Here is a 19780-nt window from a genome sequence, read left to right as displayed (position 1 = left end):
AGAGTTTTTTTAAAAATAAGAACTTCAGTAAGGAACAACAAAAACATAGTAACATTACCAGGACCAGCAAGGAAGCACAAAATATGAGTATATATACAAAACCCTAAAACAATGAGACATTTCTGCACAATTAAGCCTGGGTATATTTCAGCATCCCTGTGTTCCCCCACTGAAGTCAGGGCATTGTTATCAGCATAGTCTCAGTCCCCCACAACAGCATCTTGGATTGATTTTTCTCATGCCCACCTCTTTCAAATATTTTCATTAGTTCCGTTCAAGTTCCAAAACCCAAAACGTTTGCTGGAGCTCTAATTCTAAAATGTATCAAATAGAGAACATTCTTCACAGAAATATCTACTCTGCAACACCAAAACAAACAAGGTGAATCCACTGATTCAATTGGCAAACTACCTGGGAACCATGCAAGATCAAAATAAATACAGAAACTCCAGCTTTCTGACACACACTGCCAAATTTAGAAGGGCAAGAGAACTAGGAAGATTTAAGTTACTAATAATCTACTCCTACGCTTCCACCCAACAGATACAAGTTTAAAGAAGCTTGTGTGCACAGCATCCCTGCAGCCTGGCTCTGTGCTAGGGATACAGCCTTCTCCTCTCCTCCCTTCCACCTAGGTGCAGTTTAGGGGTGCAGCATTACATTTACCTCTTCCTCCCTCCAAGCTGCAATCTGTTTGTCTCAATACAATTTGCTTAATGGCCAGAAAAAGGAAATCACTCTTGTAATGACACACTTTTTTCTAATTACAAGTTTAAAGTTTATACAAAGCTGCTTTGAAATGTATCAATGTATCGTTATTACCTCAAGTAATAACAACAAACAATAAACGCTAAATTACAACTAAATTTAGGAGATCTACCACTACATGCTCTAAAAACTTAACTTCTCTAGTTAAAGACAACTCTGGATATCAGAACAATCACACAACAAATTCTTGGACACATGGGCTGTTTGTGAATTTAATATTACCTCTACAGAAAAAAAATCTAAATATAGAACTGTGTTAAAGACTGTACAAAGAAGCCAACATAAACTGTGTGGTTCTTTCCAGGTACAATTCCCTAAAATAACTGATTTGACAATCCTGCACTGTACACTGAGAGTGAAAAACTTTTTTTCTTTTAAAAACTAGGAAATTAAAATTGGCAAAAAATTTTACTTCCATGACTTTTTCTGAAAATAAGCAGCACAGCAAGCTAACTAATATAAATATTTTTAATTTGTGACATTTAAGAAAAGCCTATTAGCTACAAATGACAAACTATCATTTAAATCAGTTTGTCTCCTTTTATCTTGATTTCTTAATAAGCTGTTTATTCACATGGGTCAACACACAGAATCTTCCTCTGGTAGGTCTTTACTACCACCTTGCCCTTACAGAGCTCAACAAAAGCTGATATTTGTTGACAGTTTTTCAACAATACTAGAAATTGGACAATTTTTTTTTTCTCAATACTGTTTCCTTTGGTTTTAGGAATCTGATCAGAATCAGCAGAAGCATCAAAACACAGAACTCTTTCCAAGTTCAATTCTCTTGCTGTCATTTCAAAAAATAAAGCTTTAATGAGACTGGGTCAAACACTGCCACACCTCTATACACTCAAGTCTCTCAATCTGCAAGTTACTTGGCAGCTGCAAACAACCATTTATTTATGGTAAAATAAAAACTGGACACATGTGAAAACAAAACAAGCAGTGTCCTTCTTCTACCATCAGTAAAAACACACACACACAAAAACCAACCCACAGCCACCCACAGCAATAGCTTGGCCTAACTTACAGATGACAAACAGCTTTTAACCACAGGTGCTTTACTACATTTTCAGCACCAAGTTTAATCCACAGAACAGGTTTGTCAGAAATCCTGTCCTCGTGCATGCCTTCAGTCCTTCAAGCAATTAAACTGCAGATAATGGAAGTCACTTGCTCAGGTCTGAGGGCATGACCCTCTGCTGTGCAATGCAGCAAAGGTCATTCCAAAGTGGTCACAACTTATATTTCTCTTTTGTCATGTTTTTGTATTTGTAGTACTTTATTCAGAGCTTTTTCATGACAAAGAATTTCTATTTACTGTATCTAACATGAAAGCATGAAATCATTAAGTTTTAAAGTGATTTACCTCTCCTTTCATCATTCGAACTTTTGCCAGCCACCAGCCACAAGGTTCTTGGTCATTTGCCCTAGAATAAACCTGGAAATGAAAGTAGTAAGAACCACTGAAAGCACATACAAGCATAATTCACTTATGTGCATGTATAACGAAGAAAGAACCACAAAACTTATCCAATTTTCATTAAAATGGAACAGTATTTTACCCTCATCCTTCTTGCACTACAAGGACTGTGAACAGACTTCCTTCGTATAAATTACTTACAAGTCAAAGGAAATTTAAAGGAAGATAAAACTCTGGCTAAACACTTCTTTGGGGGCAATTCCTCAGTAAATTCAAACACTGTCTTCAAACTTGAAGTCCACACACAGAACTAACTTCACACTTCAGATTGCTGTTTTGTCCTTGGCTTACTCGATAAACCAAGAACTACTGAAATGAACCAAGTCATCACATGACTACATATCCCATATTAAAAAACACTACTAAGTTAATGCATGACCAGCCATAGAAGAGAGGACTTCTGCAACCCAATTTTCTCATCCTTAGGTTCCATCTGCTCCTCATACACTTCCAACAGGCCAAAGTCATTCGCATGCAGACTGAACGAGCTTTAGAGTCACAAGGAACATTGAAATACATTCAATATATATCCGGATGGGGCTTGTCCGGGCTTGTCTAGCCTTTGCTGCTCCACCTAAAGGCGGCACTGCGGTGGTTTCACCTCAGAGACACCTCTGGCTAAGCTGGATGCTGCAGCTGGCCTGGAGACAAGCTCAGACACACACAAGCCCCGGTTTACCTGTGTGCTGATGCTTTAAGGCGAGGTGAAGGAAAGGAGTGGATTCTGCCAGAGTTTCGATCCAGAGTTTATTCAGAGGGCAGGCTTCTGAATCCCATAACAACTACTAACAGAATGCAGAACCACGTGGTTGCTGGCTCTTTTAACCCCGGGAGAGAGGGAGGGGAGGGGTCAGGAACCCACCAACCAGGTGCAGGGTGGGCAGGTCTCAGGTGCAAGGGACACCTGGGTGGGCCAATGGACCCCCAGGGTTGCAGAGCATCTTTTGAACTCTGCCAATCAACTCTATGCCCCTCTGGAATGCCAGGATTGACAGACAGCACCCAGCAGGGGTCAGGGCAGGGAGCAGTGGAAGTGATTGACCTGAGACAAACAATGACATCACACTGCTACAAAGGAAGTAGAAAATAACCCTTTACATCTAACACAGGCAATGTGTTTCAAATAAAGGAATAGAAAAGCCCAGCACCTGTGCTACATTTTTTCTTAGATTAGTTGCTCAAAAGTAAAATGGTATCCTCAGGAAAGGAAACTCATTACTTTGATTTTAAGGACAAGTACAGAAAAAGCCCTAGAAGTTAAACTGAATCCCTCATGATACTAGAATGAACATGCATATTTTGAGTTCTACTTTTAATACATCACTCCTATTAACACTCTCTCTGTAGAACACCATAATTCCTACAGTTTCCTACCAGACTGTACCAGACATTTAATCTGGGTTAAAACTCGTGTTATTGGAGGAGCTTTATTACATCTTCCTATCAATTTCCAACACTTTACATTCCAAATCAAAAAAGAAAACTGCCTACATTTTTTTGTCAGAATTAAAAGCTTCTCAGCTATTTTAAGTTTTAGATTTTGAAAAAATTTCCACTGGCAGTTTTGTTGGCAAACTGAAATGTCACAGCTTCACTGAAATTCTAATAAACCCATGTGTACAGACATGCTCCATTTTAAACCTTCACCTTGCTAATGCCCTTACACCCCTCCCCGCTGCCTGGAATGAACAATCAGTTCCAGAGCAGCACAGCTCATGAGCATTCACTCACCTCCACCTCATCTCCTTCACCAATTTCTTTCTTGATATCAGGGGGTGGTGGTAATCTGACTTCATTGAAGGGCACCTGGCGCTCTGGTTGCCAACTGCAAATTGAAGAAGCGTTACACATTAATTCTCAAATTTTCCAATTGTTTTCCTTGATTTAGAATTCTATTTCATTAAAATTCTTTCCATATAATGAGGTCTGTTTTCTTATTGCTAGAAAGCAAATCTTGTAAGCAGAGGAAAAACTAATCATGGCAAGGCAAAAGTAATATCTGGGAAGATATTTAACTACAAAATTTGAAAATTAACTGAAAAAATTAACTAATGGCTTTTATAAAACCCCAGTGAAAGATATTGTATGATGTAGTCAACATTCCCACTGCTCAAGTCATAGAGCCCTTACACAGATTTAAGTTCAACTTTGCAGTCCGCTATGGGGTTCATCCATTTCTCCACCTCATATTTAACATTTCAACTGCTCACCACCAAAGTTGTATGTATTTCAGGAAAGTTTGACTCTAATCTTTAACAAAACTTTTCACCTGCAAACTTTCTGATGTTCCCCAGTAACAGATTCAGATCAAAATGTATCTTTATATCTGCTTCTCAAGGCCAACTATTTCTAGGCATACAAAATAAAGGTTTGCTTCCTCATACAGCAAGTCTATTTGTTTTACTATAGTTGGCTGTACAAAAGTATTTTATTTGTAGAAGTGTATGTTTCCAGAGCATTTTATTTGTTGGAGCAATTAAATCCACTGTGTTCTGAAATTCTTTCTCCTTCTACTCTGTGAATGTCACAAAATGCCATCAGCTGTTCCTCACTCAGAAATACGACCAAAGACTCTACAAAGGTTGAAATAAAACCAGGGGAAAGACCCTTGAAAAAACCCATGTTAATTTAGAATATTTGAAGAATTTTTAATGGTATCTGTCAAAGCACTGCAAGGTCCATCCTTTCTGCCCATCTGAATCACATTAGATACCACCAGAATCACAACAAACCCTCGTAACAGTAAGGATGACTGCAAGTCATTTGCTTTGCTGACTTTTAATATCCTGCAGACAGAGCAGCCTGCATTAGAAGAACAAGACTGAACATAAGGAGCAAAGGGCACTTCTGCAACTTCCCAGATGAGAAGATGGATACATTTACATGTTTGCTCTGAAACCACAGCTTACACTCAAGTACCTCACTTAATAAAGATGTTATGTATCATATAGTTTTAATCTAGACATTATAATAAACGTTTTCTTTTAATTATAGTTTGAAAAACAACAAAAATGCATTAATATTATTACTGAGGTGCTGGAATACGTCCAGAGAAGGAAAAGGAAGCTGCTGAAGAGTCTGGAGCATAGATCTGATGAGGAGCAGCTGAGGGAGCTGGGGGGAGCTTGGCCTGGAGAAAAGGAGGTTCAGAGGAACCTGAGAAGAAATGGTGTCAAACTGTGCTAGGGAGGTTTAGACTGATGGAAGGAAAAATTTCTTCACTAAAAGGGTGGTCAGACATTAGCATGATCTACCCAGGGAGGTGGTGGAATCTCCATTCCCAGAGGTGTTCCAGGGGTACATGGAGGAGGCATTTCCATAGTGGTGAACACTGTGGTGCAGGGCTAACAGCTGGACTTGATCTCAGAGGATCAAGCGTCAGCCTTTCCAGCCTTGAGGATTCTAGAACATGGAGAGCTTTTGTTTAGGTTGGAAGGTATTTCGGCCACAAAATGTTAATTAAATCACATTCTATTTCTGAGAAATGGTGAAGGGGGCTGGCGAAAAAAATCAGTTGCAATTAAACTGTCCTTGTTGCAAATGTAACAGTTACTAATTTCATGGTCTGGGTTTTTCCATCCCTTCCCTGCCAGTGGAGCAAGCACACAGAAAGTGGAATAGTGCACAGAAGGCTCAGCTTTCAGAATATGAGTCCAAGTTCTGGTGGCAAAACTTTCTAAGTCCAGAATTGGAGCACCTCACTGGTGAAATGCAAACCAAGATGTTTTAAGAAATTACTTGTGATGGAATATAAATTACCTACTAAGACAATCTGACAGAATTGATGCCTAAGCTACAGGGCACAAATCACAAAAAAAGGAGGTTCTTGCTTATAATATAGAAGCCTCTCCTGCAATACAGCTGCTTCAAACTCCAATGAGCCTCAATGAAACTGCAGATCCATCAAACTCAAGATCCAATTTTCCATCTAACAGTAATAAAAGTTTCCAGGTCTTGAAGCTTCTACACTCACTCCTTGCCTCTTTACCTGCCCAAAGACTGGACTGTTGCTATGGCCACAAAATCATCATTAGCAGTCTGTGCTGGTACACTTAACTTTGGGAACCTTACAATAGCTGTAGATAAAGATTGGCTAACAATAGCAGAAAATGCAAAGTGACAGTTTAGACTGCCTATTGTGGAGTAAATGTGTGTATTTTTTAGTGATTATCATTATCACAACACTGATGCTCTCAGCACAGGACACTCTTGCCAATTTTGGTTCCACTGAAGCCCTCACGAATTTAACTCTGTAAAAAGCATAGGAATTGATCAGATTTACGTCACAGAACAATCTGACTGTGTACACACTTCCTGATCAGATCTATTTTTAGTCAACAGAACACTCTACATATGCTGCAGCCCATCCTTTTTGAAACATGGCTGCTGCTGCCAGACTTTCTGTAGAACACATGGATGATATGGATATTAAACACCAGAAATGATTTGCCAACAATTCAACTCTTGCTGTGAGCCCCTGGCACTTCCTTTAGCTTACTTACTTTCTGACATCAAAGTATGTATTTTAAATGTAAAGAGAAGCAATTACTTTTCTTTAGAAAGTAATATAGATGTTGAAGATGAAACTCATGATTTGTCCCATGTTCTTAGACCATGGACAGAATGAAGGAGTTCATTTTTTTTTGTTTGTTCGTTGGGTTTTGGGGTGAGGATATGAAAACCTAGGAGTAAGTAACAGGTTCCATAACCACCTCAGATTACTATAAATTATGGCTGCCACCTCATCTTCTAACTGTCTTCATAAATAAAGGAGTAGAAAGCATAGGTTAGAAAGAAACAAACATTGGGTTTTGCAGAGTAAACCCCAGGATTACTTATGTTCCCCTCTAAGGATTTCTTTTTACACACGTGTATATATGTACACACACAAATACACCTGGGATTATGTCAGCAGGATTATAAATACTGTTTATGAAAACACACTTGCACACTCCCTAGCATTACCTTTATTACCCAGCCATCTTCCTTCAAGAAAGGCTCAAAGACTAATCTACAGGTTAGAGCTGACAAAGGTTATAACAATTTTCACATCAAAGGTGACACATTTTATAGGATCTCCACCTAGTAACTGGAAGAGAAACAGGAAAGAGGATGTAGCTCACAGAGTATTTGGAATTAGCACTGAAATCTCCCAGGTAATCCACAGTGTTATCAGACAGACACTGAACAACAGGTACTCATTTGTACTTTACCAGCCCATGGATTATCCTTGGCTTGCCACTACAAGTTCCCAGCAGCACTGCTGTGTTTATATATTAAATTAAATGGACCTCATAGATAATTCTTTTTCAAGATTTGCTGATGGATTTACACTCTTTTCCTCTCAAAAACAATAGGACTTTTGCCTGGATATGTATGTATATTTATCATCCTAATAGTCAAAGGAAAAAAAATCACCATCAGGATATTTTTACTTTTCTCTGGTTGAGAATACTGGTCAGCATTCCAGACAGCAGGGACAGAATTGCTCATTTGAGTACTTTGGTATTTTCCATCATTTCCTGCTTTTGTGTAAGAGTATCAAGCCTGTGCCACTGATTCCTCTGTTAATTAAATTTGGCTGTCACACCTATGGGCATCACTAAAGATACCAAAGAATGTACAGGACTGTGGAACTGAGGAACTGAGGTCTGATACAGATTCAAGAAGGCAGTTCATCGAAGCTGAACAGAATAGTGAGCCTGTACTTTTTTTTCCAGAACTGTATCTAATGAAATCTACTTCCTCTTAAAGGCAAACAATTAAACAAAAGAACCAGCAAAAGCTGAAATAATCTAATATTCAAATAATTATTTTAAAAATAAAATACTTACTTGTTTTCAAATGCAACTGTGAGGGAGTCCTCATGAACATCTTTGATAAATCCCTAAAACAAAAATATTTTTGTTACAAGAATGCATGTGAAATCAAAAAGGCAGCAATTTCAATTCAGCCTGAACCTGAGCTTAGACTACCACTAACATTGAGGTTTCAATCTCAGAAAGCTCCAAAACACACTCCCACTCTTTGCAGGAGGTTGCTGATATTTTTAGCTGGCTATTCCAAGATGTGCAGAGCACAAGGGCTGCTCCCAATGACTGCTCAAATCTGACCAGCTCATTTACAACTGAACTCACTAGCACGAGTTTCTTACTCTACTCACACGTGTGCACAGGTGTTTTACAGGAACAGAGTGAGAGACATGCAGGCAAGGACAGTTATTCCAATAGCTGTGCACAGCACTATGTGCTTCACTGGTGTTCCTCCCAACATAAACTGAATCCTAAACAACTGTCTCCCCAAGAGTCCAGCAGCCAACTTGAATCACATTTGGCAGCAGAGGCTGCCACACAGCCAGTTATGGTATCATCTTTCGGTACTAAACTGGGGACTGGATGAGGCCAAATGCCTGTAGGACCTCCCAGGAAAACAAAGAGAATACAGTATTTCATGGATTTTTTTTTTGTGCTTGCATTTAGGGGGCATTCATTGTACCAAAAACTTAAAGATCAATCTCACAGAGTTATACCCAAGTATCCATGCAGAAATTAAGCTGCTACATTTCTTGATTAAGGAGGGTAGGCATGCTGAAAAAAAAATTAAAATATAAAAACACTATTCCTGCCTTTACTCCAGCCTGGTGTTTGCCCAAGCAGAGGTGGTCAAGGAGGACCCTGCAGTTTTAAAGGATGAAGAAAGCTGCACAGCTATGTTCAGAGAAAGAAGTTCCAGGAAATCTGCTGAATGGATTATGTCCATTTAAGAAACTGACAACTCAGGAGGACGAAGAACATAGCAGCTGTGCAAGCACCACTGAGGTATTATGTGTCAGCTCAGGGAAAGATAAATTTTGACACAGTCGATCCCTCCATGTAATGACGGACAGTAAAGGAGCCCACACTGACAGCTGGCTGCAAAGGGCCTATAAAAAACAATCTCCTTATACCTGAGCTCATCCTCGGCCAATGCTCTGAAAGAATTTGCTCAAAACCTGCTTTTCTGCTCCCTGAGCTCCCCTCAAACCCATCTGTCAGCAACACATAAGACTGGTTCTAGCAGAAAGCACACTGGTAGCCCTCAACAAAGCAGGTCACCAGAAATCACCTTGTTGAACCACCTAGTGTGCTCCTAATAAAATAAACCCTCTCAAAGGCCATCCTGCCACTGCAAGGGAACGCAGGCAAATCTCCCCCTTTGACAGGTGAGCAAGTGAAACAGCTGAACGTAAAATACACCCAGAATCAGGGACTTTTAGTTTCAAGGAAACTGAATGGGAGTACAAAGTCAGGTCTGTTTAAAGATGCAAAGAGTATATAAAATTTTACTGCCTAAAGCATGTGCAAGCCAGCAACAGAGATAAAGCAGAATTTCTGCTTTATGTTGGTAGCATAAATTTTCTCAAAATAAATTCTTTATGTTGGTAGCATAAATTTTCTCAAATTTATGCTACCAACATTTCCCTTCAAATGTACCCCAGCACAGGAAAAATGAACTTGGCATATAGTGCAGGAAATAGGAGTTTCTTTCCTACAATATATCCAAATTCTACACAGGGACAAAACACTGAACTCATAGCACTTCATACCAACTTCAGGCAGTCCAGCATTCTGCTAAATGACAACTTATCAACAGACAGGAGTATTTACAGGGAGAGATTAACTCCCTACTAGAGACAGCCATTTATCTGCATTCCAAGAGTCTGTGATCCAATACTAGTCTCTGCCTCGTTATGCTACTTTATTTTGTAGCTGAACCTGGTCTTCTATTCCTGTTGTGCTCTCACAGTACTCAATGTGTTTCTAAGGTAAGCCTATAGTAGCTAAAAATTTATTCTGCAGAACTGAATTCAGTTCTTTCCTTTGCTGAAAGGCACACCTTCAGAATCAAGAGAGATTCCAATTCAGGCATCCTAAAGCATCTGATTAACATTCAGAACTTAATGCTCTGTAGAGTTAAGAAAGTCATGAATCCACTGACTATAGGTTTCATTAATAAGACAAAAGAAGTGCAAAAAAGGAATCCAACTGCACTGACTTTTGAGGATTTAAGACAATTAGCCCATGACCAGGTAAAGTGTGGGTTTTTTGTGTAAGGTTTAATAGTCACAATCAATTGTCAAGCTAACGTCCACTGAAGAATGCCAAAGCTGAAGTGGAACAGTAATGCAGAGACACAGATCTCAGCAGACCAACAGCTGACACTGCACAAATGTCAGCTGCAGAGGGACAATTTTTAATAAAATCCAAAGTACAAATTCCAACAAAGAGTCTGCACATTTTACAACACCATGTGGGTTTCAGGAACTCCTTCACAGAAGGAAGTCTTACAGTTCAAAGAGTGCACACTGCTCTTCCCTCCCACAGGAGAATGCAATGCAGACTCACTGCTGGCAGACACGTAGGCAGCAACTGCCTTGGAATCACCTGCACAGCTTTCTCCCTTGGTATTCCCAAACTTTCACTCCCTAGTATAATCAAGGACAATACCTATCAAGTATGCACTTCGGGTCACAAATGCACATATGTAAAGTATCAAACGAAATTATACAGCTATTAAATAATTTTATTGTTGTGAGGCCTGAAAAAAATCTGATTAGAGTCTAACTGTATACATTTACTTCTGACTATTATCAATTTCTCTACAGCTGTGGGGAGGAGATCACATTTACAGCAACTGAAGCACAGCAGTGTATGAGGTATTATGGAGTGTATGGTCCATTTGCAATAAAACTAGAAATAATGAGAATTCAGTATGGCTTTCGAATAGTTTTCTAAGAAATTATTTCACTACCATCAAGAAGGATGTCAAAAGTACCATTAGAACATTTTCTAAAAGCAAAACTTCCTGAGCACAACTTTGGTATGGCATTCAACCCTGCCTATACACATTATCAGCTGTCACTTACAACTTCCAGATAAAACCAGAAAGAGATTTCATGCATGTCAGGATGAGATTTCGTGTAGTTTCTTAAGAAGTCTTCACAGAGCCTACAATAATTAAATTTAAAAATAAAGATTTTACAACAAAACTTGTGGCATTAGGGTATTTTGGTATTTCATAACACAAAAAGGACTTGATGGTAAATCCTATGAATTCACAAGGATTTTTCCAGGAGAGGCATGATGAACATAAACCAGAAAACTAAATAACCTGGTTTTCAATCAGAGTTTTGAAGGAGTTCTTTATTGTGAGGTAACCTATATAAATAGATTTGCACTAGTCATGCCTGATAGATACTGTGTCAAAAACATTCTCTACTAAATTAAGTAATGATCCATCACCTTAACTTCTGCTCGCATGAACAATGTACTCTGTTACTGAAATTTAACTTAGCAGTGTTGCTTAAGACAGATAATGCCAGTTCCTAAGTTTGAAGAGTTCTATGTTCCTAACATATGATTGCACGTACCTTGGGTGACGAGGCAGAGCTAACAGGAGACCACCAAACACATCATCAATAAACACAGTGGCATCAAAAAGAGTGAGGAATTCAGTATCAGCAAGTGAGTTTACACATAACCTTTATGTGTGCTTTATACCACACAAAAATCCGCAGAGGGCAAGAGGGGAAGAAAAATTGTCATGACTTCATCTTGCCAGACCTCTGATTCAGCCTGTGCAGATACGAGTGTCAGTCACTCCGGGATCCCGGGCAGTCCATGTATGCCCTGGCTGGAGCAGCCCTGCTCAGGAGTAGCAGGAGACAGTACTGTACTACAGGCTATTAATGTCCTGCTGCCTCCACAGGCCCCTGGGCTCAGACCTGTCTCTGCCACTCACTTGACAGGAGTGGGGCTCCCAACACCAGCACCTACAGAGGGACAGGATGGGAGAGCCAAGGGATCGAACCTGGGGCTGGACAGGGTGTGCAGGGTGAACAATGGGGCAGGAAACTCTCAACCAATCATCTGCACCAAAATCACTGCAGCTGAGACTTCCTCATTTCATAACAGACAACCACACACACTCTTTCCCTTTTACCTGGGTTTTGCTCATGGATTTAGGATTAGGATCTGCTGATAACATAAACGGATCAAGATTTACTGAAGTGCCCTTACAGTGAACTGTATGTCTGTGTGTGTATATGCACACACACTTTTTTTTTTAAAATCTAATTCCAGGCAAAATCTCAAAATCTGTAAAACAGGCAGATGCAATCCAAGTTCCCTCTACATCCTACTTTCTGTAAGTTTATCTGACCTCCAAGTAGGGTGATCCAATGTAAAAATGAGGCGCTGTTAGTTTAGCTGCAAACTTTGTTTCCAGGGACAGCCACTGTGTTGGCCTTTTGAGTCACACATACCTGCACACTAAAACTGTATTAATATCACCTTACCCACTGCTGAGCCAATTTCTAACAGCAAACACTTCGGCATCTGGTACCACGGACTGTTCGTGAACCACTGACATAAAGGTCAAGCAGCCTATATCCAATTACCAAGCCTTTCACTCCTTTTCAGATGCAAGAACCCTTGGTATTTCTAACTAACACTGCAACACAACTGTTTTGTATAACAAACACATGAAATAATTATTGCTTAAGGACCTCTCTCATGCTGAGCCCCCAAAGGAAAAAAAAAGATAATGCAAACAAAAGAAACTTGTAAATACACAAACCACTTGACAAGAAAGTCTGAACTTGGTACTACTTTCATTATAAGTTATTAGCTGTACCTGTTTATACAAGGAACCCATAGAAGCAAGCAGCTGTGGCTTACTGCAAAATACAAACACTATAAGCAGGTATCAGGAAAGACAAATATTCCCAACTATCACATCAGTTTTAACAAGCACAGTTTTATTTATGACATTACCGCTTATTTCTATCCACAATTACATGTAAATTCAAGGGTTGTTCTGACAGTTGTGCAAGAGGCTCAGCACTGAATTTGTCTCAATGACTCATTTCTTACACTGGGCTCTTCATATGCATCCTCCAAAAGGACAAAACTTCTGGAAGACACCCTCCACTGACCATGTACCTCAAAAAATCAATAACCAATCCCTCTGGCATCTCCCTTCCATCAGCCTAAAAGGCTCAAGCAAACAGCTTACCAACAGCAACAACTACAGCTACTTCTTCCAAGTCTACGCAACTGATCAGGAACAGCTTTAAAATTTCTAAAGTTCCCCACCCATACAGATGTAGGGTTAGATATAATAAAAAAATGCTAACAATTATAACACAGTTAATATCTTTAAAGAAAAAAAAACACCAAAGCTCATTCCAGTTACAGTTTCCTGGTGTAGCAATTGGGCATGAACAGTGTGTAAGCTACACTCCTAATGACAATTTCCTACTTTAATAACCATCAACCTAAAAACCACTCAGAGCAACTCAAGTTGTTTGCAAAGCCACTAATTAAAAATTGTAAGAAAAAATTTAAAATAATTGTATTTTCATTGGTGCATAAACCTTCACTCCCACAGAGCTGCTCATCAAGCTTTGACTCTACAAGTGAAGAAATAGTGTGTACTTGTCATTCATCATTTTTTCCCCTTAGTAATATTTTGGCTTGTGTCTGCCTTGATGCCAATGCCCACTCTTGCTACCAGCATTTTGCTTAGTCCTGTTAGCAGAACAACTGCACCTCTTGAAAGAGGAACAGGCCAACAAGGAAACACTTCAGAACCTGTTAATTAAGGGTTGAGCTCCATTTTAATTCATAGGGGTTTTTCCCCTTGCATAAACAGCTGCTACTGTAGAACTTAAAGAACACAAATGCCTGTAGCACACCAGAGCCATTTTCCAGCACAGCTAAGGCCCTACAAGGAAGAACACAACGTATCTTCCAGAGTTTTTCAAATGCCACTGAAAGGCTCAGTCAGAGGAACTGATCTGTTGTTCAATTTATGTACCTTGGTCTTACTGTAAGGTCCAATCTATTTCAGGGAAGCTGAATGGGAAATCATGAATAAAATGCATCAGCAGGGCTCTTAATCTGCATACAAGTGAGCACATACAAGCAAGCTGATGGAGATTCTGAGCAGAACTGAAGGTTTTGTCTTGTTCTTCCGAGACCCTCCACAAATGGCAGGTCCAGAGCTAATGGCACAAAAGGGAATATGGGAATTTTTATATCAATGTCAGGAAACTTTTTCTCCTACTATGAGAGTGACTAAGCAGAAGCACAGGTTGTTTGGGAGTTTCCAGGCTGTGGAGTTTCCATCCTCAGAGTTACTCAAAAGCCATCTGGACAAGGGCAACTGGCTCTAGGTAGCCCCACCTGAGCAGAGGTGTGGACCAGGTGAACTCCCACAGACTCTGCCAGCCTCAGCCATCTGTGATTCTGTCAATTACTTCATCATCTTAATGACAGTGAACCATCATTCTGAAAACACTGCAGGCAGGCCAAGACAAGGCTGGGAGCACACAGCTTTCACTCTCTTCAACACATTCAGAAACCAAAGAAATCCAGGTATTTTTGAACATTCCATACATTAAAAAAAAGTCTACTCTAATGTCCCAAAGACAAAAACTTTCCTGCCATCTAGTCCTCACCTAGAAGGCATTAACTTTTCTACTCTCAGGAAGCCCTCACAGCACATTTAATATATGCCAACCCATAACCAGTGGTCTTCAGCAACCCTGTCTGTTCTCCCCTGCTCCACAGCACAAACTCCCCCATTTTTCAGAAGCCCACGACCATTTCAAGTCCCTTCAGTGCCATCTGCTCTCCAAAGACAATGGGTGCTCAAAATTATGATATATGCAAAGTCTCCTCAGCTGCAGGAAGTGGCTAAACACTAGCTCTGCTGTGTAATGATTGAGAACCTGGCTTAAAATATACAGTAAATGCTGTCCTGTTCTCCAGATTATATTGCTTCTTTAAAGCAAATGGGAGAAAAAAGAAACCACAAATTAGTCTGGTTGACTTAGATACACAAGTTTAAAATTAGACCATAATATGCTCTTATAATTTTTTAAATTACCTTGGGATTTACCATAACTGCTTACTGCTGCATGAAAACTCAAAATGCTTTTCATGATGCATGAATTTTAATATAGAATGTTAATTTTCCATACTAATTTATTGTAACCATAGTGCATATATGTCATGTACGGTTTTCTGCACTTAGGAAGAATTCCCTATTAAAACTGAAGAGCAATTATTAGAGGAACTAATGAAACTTTATTATAAAGAATACCATTTACCATGGTCATACCTCTAGTAAGTACTGAAAACCCATTAGAATGCTCCAAGAGATTTAACCACTATATTTGTTCTACTACAGCTAAGTTGCAGATCATAGTAACAACTCCTTAAAAGAAAATCTCTCATGCTATTGTTTACATAATTATTTTGGTTTTTCTCTCTGTTGACATAGGAGGATTTTTCTGATCTCATTTACCTGGGGTTATGCTGTGCTAATTCATCCAAATTCAGACTGTTCTGAAGGCAAACCTCATATCTTATTCCATCTTAGAAATTCTACTTTCTATCTTCTGAAAACTTTTGCCATGTTCCATGGAGTGTCACACAGCTTAGAAAAGATGAGCCTCTCGTCATTATCTTGCAATGATCAATGCTACTGGTGCCCAAAATAGGACACTTCCTAAAAGAGACTGACACACCTCTTTGCTTTAGGTCACTTTAAACAGCAAGTGACCTAGGAGTGTTACCTAGTTCCAAAATAAATGCAAAACCTCTGCCTTCCTCAAGAGTAAGACTCACAAAATGGAGTCACTGACACACACACACACCTCATTGCATTTAGCTCACAAAAGTAATCTTTGAAGTTGTGTTTGTTTGAATGATTTGGTTTGGGTCTTTATTTATGGGAGTTGGGTGTTTTTCCGCCCTCCACACTAACAGTGGATTACTCTGAGTTTGGGCTTTGATCATTGTGCATCCAATCATTCTAACCTGCCTTCATCCACCATCTTCACCACTGGACATAATCCCCAGTTCACTGATCACAAAGCCATTATGCCATTTTTAATTAAAACTTCTGCTTTTTTAAGTCACTGTTCACAGGGCTAAAACACATGATGGTGCTAATCCAAGGCTGATAAGTCTCACTGATTTAGGAGGAGATGTCATCCTTGCAGATTTTAGATCAGGCTTATTGTAGCAAACTCTGTGCACACAGATCCCTTCGTCCAAAAATTCAGCACACCTCATATTCCCATGTGTCTGACATTCCCCTTATGCAGAAGAGCAACTGATTCATCATTTGGAAAGTTGTCCAAGATCACAAGGTATAAAATGGAAAGCTAAGAAAAATGTTTCCAAATTCTGGGCTTCTTAATGCTCAGGAAAAAAAAAAAAAAATCAATTCTATTTAGGAGCATCCTGTTCTGGATGCAAATGATTCTGATGTGGGTTGCTGTGCGGTACTCCAGGTTCAACAAAAAAATTATCCACTGTATAAAATTTATTATCTACTCCTTTGGGTAAAAATTTCAGAGGGTTCCCTACTAGGGATGCAGTTTATCCCACAGCATTCTTTCCCCATAAGGGTATCTCCCATTTGTCTTGGCCAGTTGAAAGAACTAACTCCTGAAGTCAGCTGGTCACAATCCCTTACACCCAACTGCCTCTGCATACTGTACAGTCACCACATGATTCCCAAGCCAAATTCACAGCTGCACACAGGAAATTCTGAAGGGAGGAGGGAGAATCGAAAGGGCCAGCCCCACACCAAGTGCAGTATTGCCTGTGCAATGCCACACCGTGCATGTGGTTAGGCACAATAGCTAAAGAGAGTCCCGAGATTAAATCCTCCCAGAACACAGCCACAATTGCGTGCTCACAATACTGGCTGGAATCAGCCCTTCTGGAGAGGAAGACAGGAGCCTACTGCCATAAAAAGAGCTGGGATTCTTAAACATCTGAAGCCAGGCTTAGGGGAAAATGACTGACAGGCAACAGCTGAGAGTATTCTGCATTAATCTGTACCATCCTGACATTCCAGGGAGGGTGATGGTGAAGGAAGATTTCTGAAGGCATAAATAAACTCGAAATTTTTTAAAAAATTATTTTAAATCTTTTAAAATCATTATTATCGTCCCGGTTCACCCCATCCCACCCAGGCGCCCCTGCATCTTCCAACACCAATCCCCCCACACACCCACCCACCCCTCCCGAAACGAAGGCTCAGGGAATCCCCGCGCAGCGCATCTGCTCCCCCCGGCCCCGGCAGCGCTCTGCCTTCCCGCACACGAACCTCCCCTGCGCGCAGCCCTCACCAGCCTCGTCACCGCCGCCCCCCCGCCGCCGCCCCGCTCCATCCCCGCGCCCCCGGGCCCGCACCCCCCGCACCTTCCCCGCTCACCGTCCCCTCCCCCGCCGCCCTTCGGCCCCGGCCCCGCCGGGCGCGGAGCCGCCCGCGCCGCCCCCGCCGCCGGTACCTTGTAGAAGGCCCCGTTAGAGCCGCGCACTTCCACCGTCAGCTCCTCCATGTTGGGGCCGCAAAGGACGCCGGGACGAGCTTCTAGAAACTGTCACCGCGGGGGGAGCGCGCCGCGCCCGCCCCCTCCGCCCCCCGCCCGCCGGGCCGCGCCTCCGGCCCCTCCTGCTCCTCCGGGCGGGTCGGCACCGCCGGAGCGGAGCGGAGCGCAGAGGGGCGGGCGCTGCGGGGAGGGCTCCCCGCCGCCGGCGGAGCGGGGCGGTCCCTGCGGGAAAGGCTCCCGGGAAGGACTCCCCGCCGTTATCCCCCCGCCCGCCGGCGCGGGGCTGAGGGGGGAGCGCGGGGCGCGGGTGCGGCCGCGTGAGGGGGGTGGCGAGCGCTGCGTGCGGAGACAATGCGGTGCGGGCACGGTGCAGGCGGGCCGCGCTGTGCAGTGAACGCCGCTCAAAAGGCCGCGCCCGAGGGGGCACCTTCGGCTCCCGAGCCGCCGCCCGGGGGGATAAAGATGGTGCCCGGCATCCAGCGCCCGGCTCGGCTTTGTCCCTCACGGAGCGCCAGCCCCGGGGCGGCCGCGCTGCCCCGCCCTGCTCACACCCCGCCGGGGCTGCCCTGCCCTGCTCTGACTGCCGTCCGTGTGTGCTGCTGCCGACAGAAACAATAAAAAATAAAAACTGCCTGTGATGTGCTGGCCCTCACAGCACACTGGGGAGCGAATTGTGCTGCGTGCTGGATCCTCGCATAAGCTTAGTCACGCAGAGCCTGATGAACGGCCTGTACCTGTGCCAAATCCATGTGTTTTTGCAATAGCTTTAAATACAGAACCATAGAATCATTTGGGTTGGAGGAGGCTTTTAAAATAATGAAATTCAACCACGAACCCAGAACCAGGACTGTAACCCCTAAACCACATCACCCTGTGCCAGATCCAAGTGCCTCTTAAACACCTCCAAGGATGATGACCACCATCTCCTTGGACCGCTATTCCAATGCCTGACTATCCTACCTGTGACATTTTTTTCCTGATATCTAATCAGAATCTCCCGTCTCAGCCTAAGGCCATTTCAATAGCAATGCTTTCAAATGCTCTTTCAGCTGATCTTTCCCATTGGGCATCACACCCAAATGGCCAGGAGTCCATGATATATTACCCATTAGATATTTTCAGTTTTAGTTTCTTCATGTTAATCTTGCTTTTCTGCCATGTCTGTCAGATGGGTGAGGATTTTGGACAATAAAGGCCAAAAAGTGTTGAGAAATCTGGCTACGGGGTAGGGAGGTGCAAATGCTCAAAATGGTCAAAGAATGTGTGGCAGTGTCACTTGGGACATGGTTTGGTGCTGAACAGGGCAGTGCTGGGTGGATGGCTGGACCTGATGATCTTGGAGGTCTTTTTCAACCTCAGCATCTCTATGGTTCTGTGATCCTGATGTGCCATAACTGAAGGAAAGATATGAGTTCAACAGCATGAATGTTTTTTCCCATGCTGTGTGCATGAATATTCCTCACTTTGAATAATATTCCACATAAATTTTGGTACCTTTTATTCTAAATTTTGTTTTAATCTTTATAAATTACCTACAGTTTATTCTGTTCATGATGCCAAGGCCACACATGGGCAAGAGAGCCCTTCTTGAAAAAAGGTGCCTCCTTTCCTGTTGGCAGATTCCACTCAGGATTTTCCAGGATAAAGGAACCAGATAATATAAAGCAAAAAGTTGTGCTACAAAAATTCTATGCCTAAAGTTTTCATTGCTCCAAGATTGAATAGACTGAGGTTCATTTATTCGGCTTCCAAGACACAGAGTCTCAATGTCAACTAAAAAATGGTGTCTGGGGTTAAAAAAAACCAAACCACAAATAAACTGTGCACGAGCTGCTGCCCTTTGGAATAAAACCAGGATGTGGATCAAAAAAAAAAAAAAAAATTACTCCAGAACTGCCTTGAGGTGCCTGGGTGTCCTCATTTGCAGAGCTGGGGGACAGTTCTGGGCTTTAGTGATAATGGGGACTGGCTTGAGCAAATGCAATCTGCATCTGAATTTGCCTGATAAAGTTTGTTTTTCTGGAAGTGTGAGGATGATAGTGGTTAAAGGGACAGGGTTGTTTACATGTTAATTTTGAGGCAGACTGCTGTGCCTGGGTTAAATGGGGGTAGAAAAAGGCTTTAGAACA

At 41.7% G+C, this 19780-nt stretch overlaps 1 protein-coding gene across 3 annotated transcripts in view; it reads right to left on the bottom strand.

Moving 5' to 3' along the window:
• Positions 1-17766, bottom strand: part of FXR1 (FMR1 autosomal homolog 1) — a 33582-nt gene extending 15816 nt beyond the window's left edge. For 2 of the 3 annotated variants that reach the window (XM_018912811.3, XM_009089056.4), the window contains exons 1-4: positions 17610-17766; positions 8089-8141; positions 3986-4079; positions 2141-2212 (exon numbers count right to left, since the gene is read on the bottom strand). In XM_018912811.3, coding sequence (XP_018768356.2) covers positions 2141-2212; positions 3986-4079; positions 8089-8141; positions 17610-17660 — 270 coding nt within the window. In that variant the 5' untranslated portion in view covers positions 17661-17766. Of the gene's footprint in view, positions 1-2140; positions 2213-3985; positions 4080-8088; positions 8142-11159; positions 11242-17609 lie in introns of those variants that run through there. The other variant, XM_050977862.1, reaches the window with a different exon arrangement.
• Positions 17767-19780: the final 2014 nt, after the last annotated feature.

Source organism: Serinus canaria, chromosome 9 (genome assembly GCF_022539315.1).
Source record: "Serinus canaria isolate serCan28SL12 chromosome 9, serCan2020, whole genome shotgun sequence".
Lineage (NCBI taxonomy): Eukaryota > Metazoa > Chordata > Aves > Passeriformes > Fringillidae > Serinus > Serinus canaria.
Note: the sequence above shows the minus strand (reverse complement) of the source record. Positions and strands in the feature narration are given on the sequence as shown.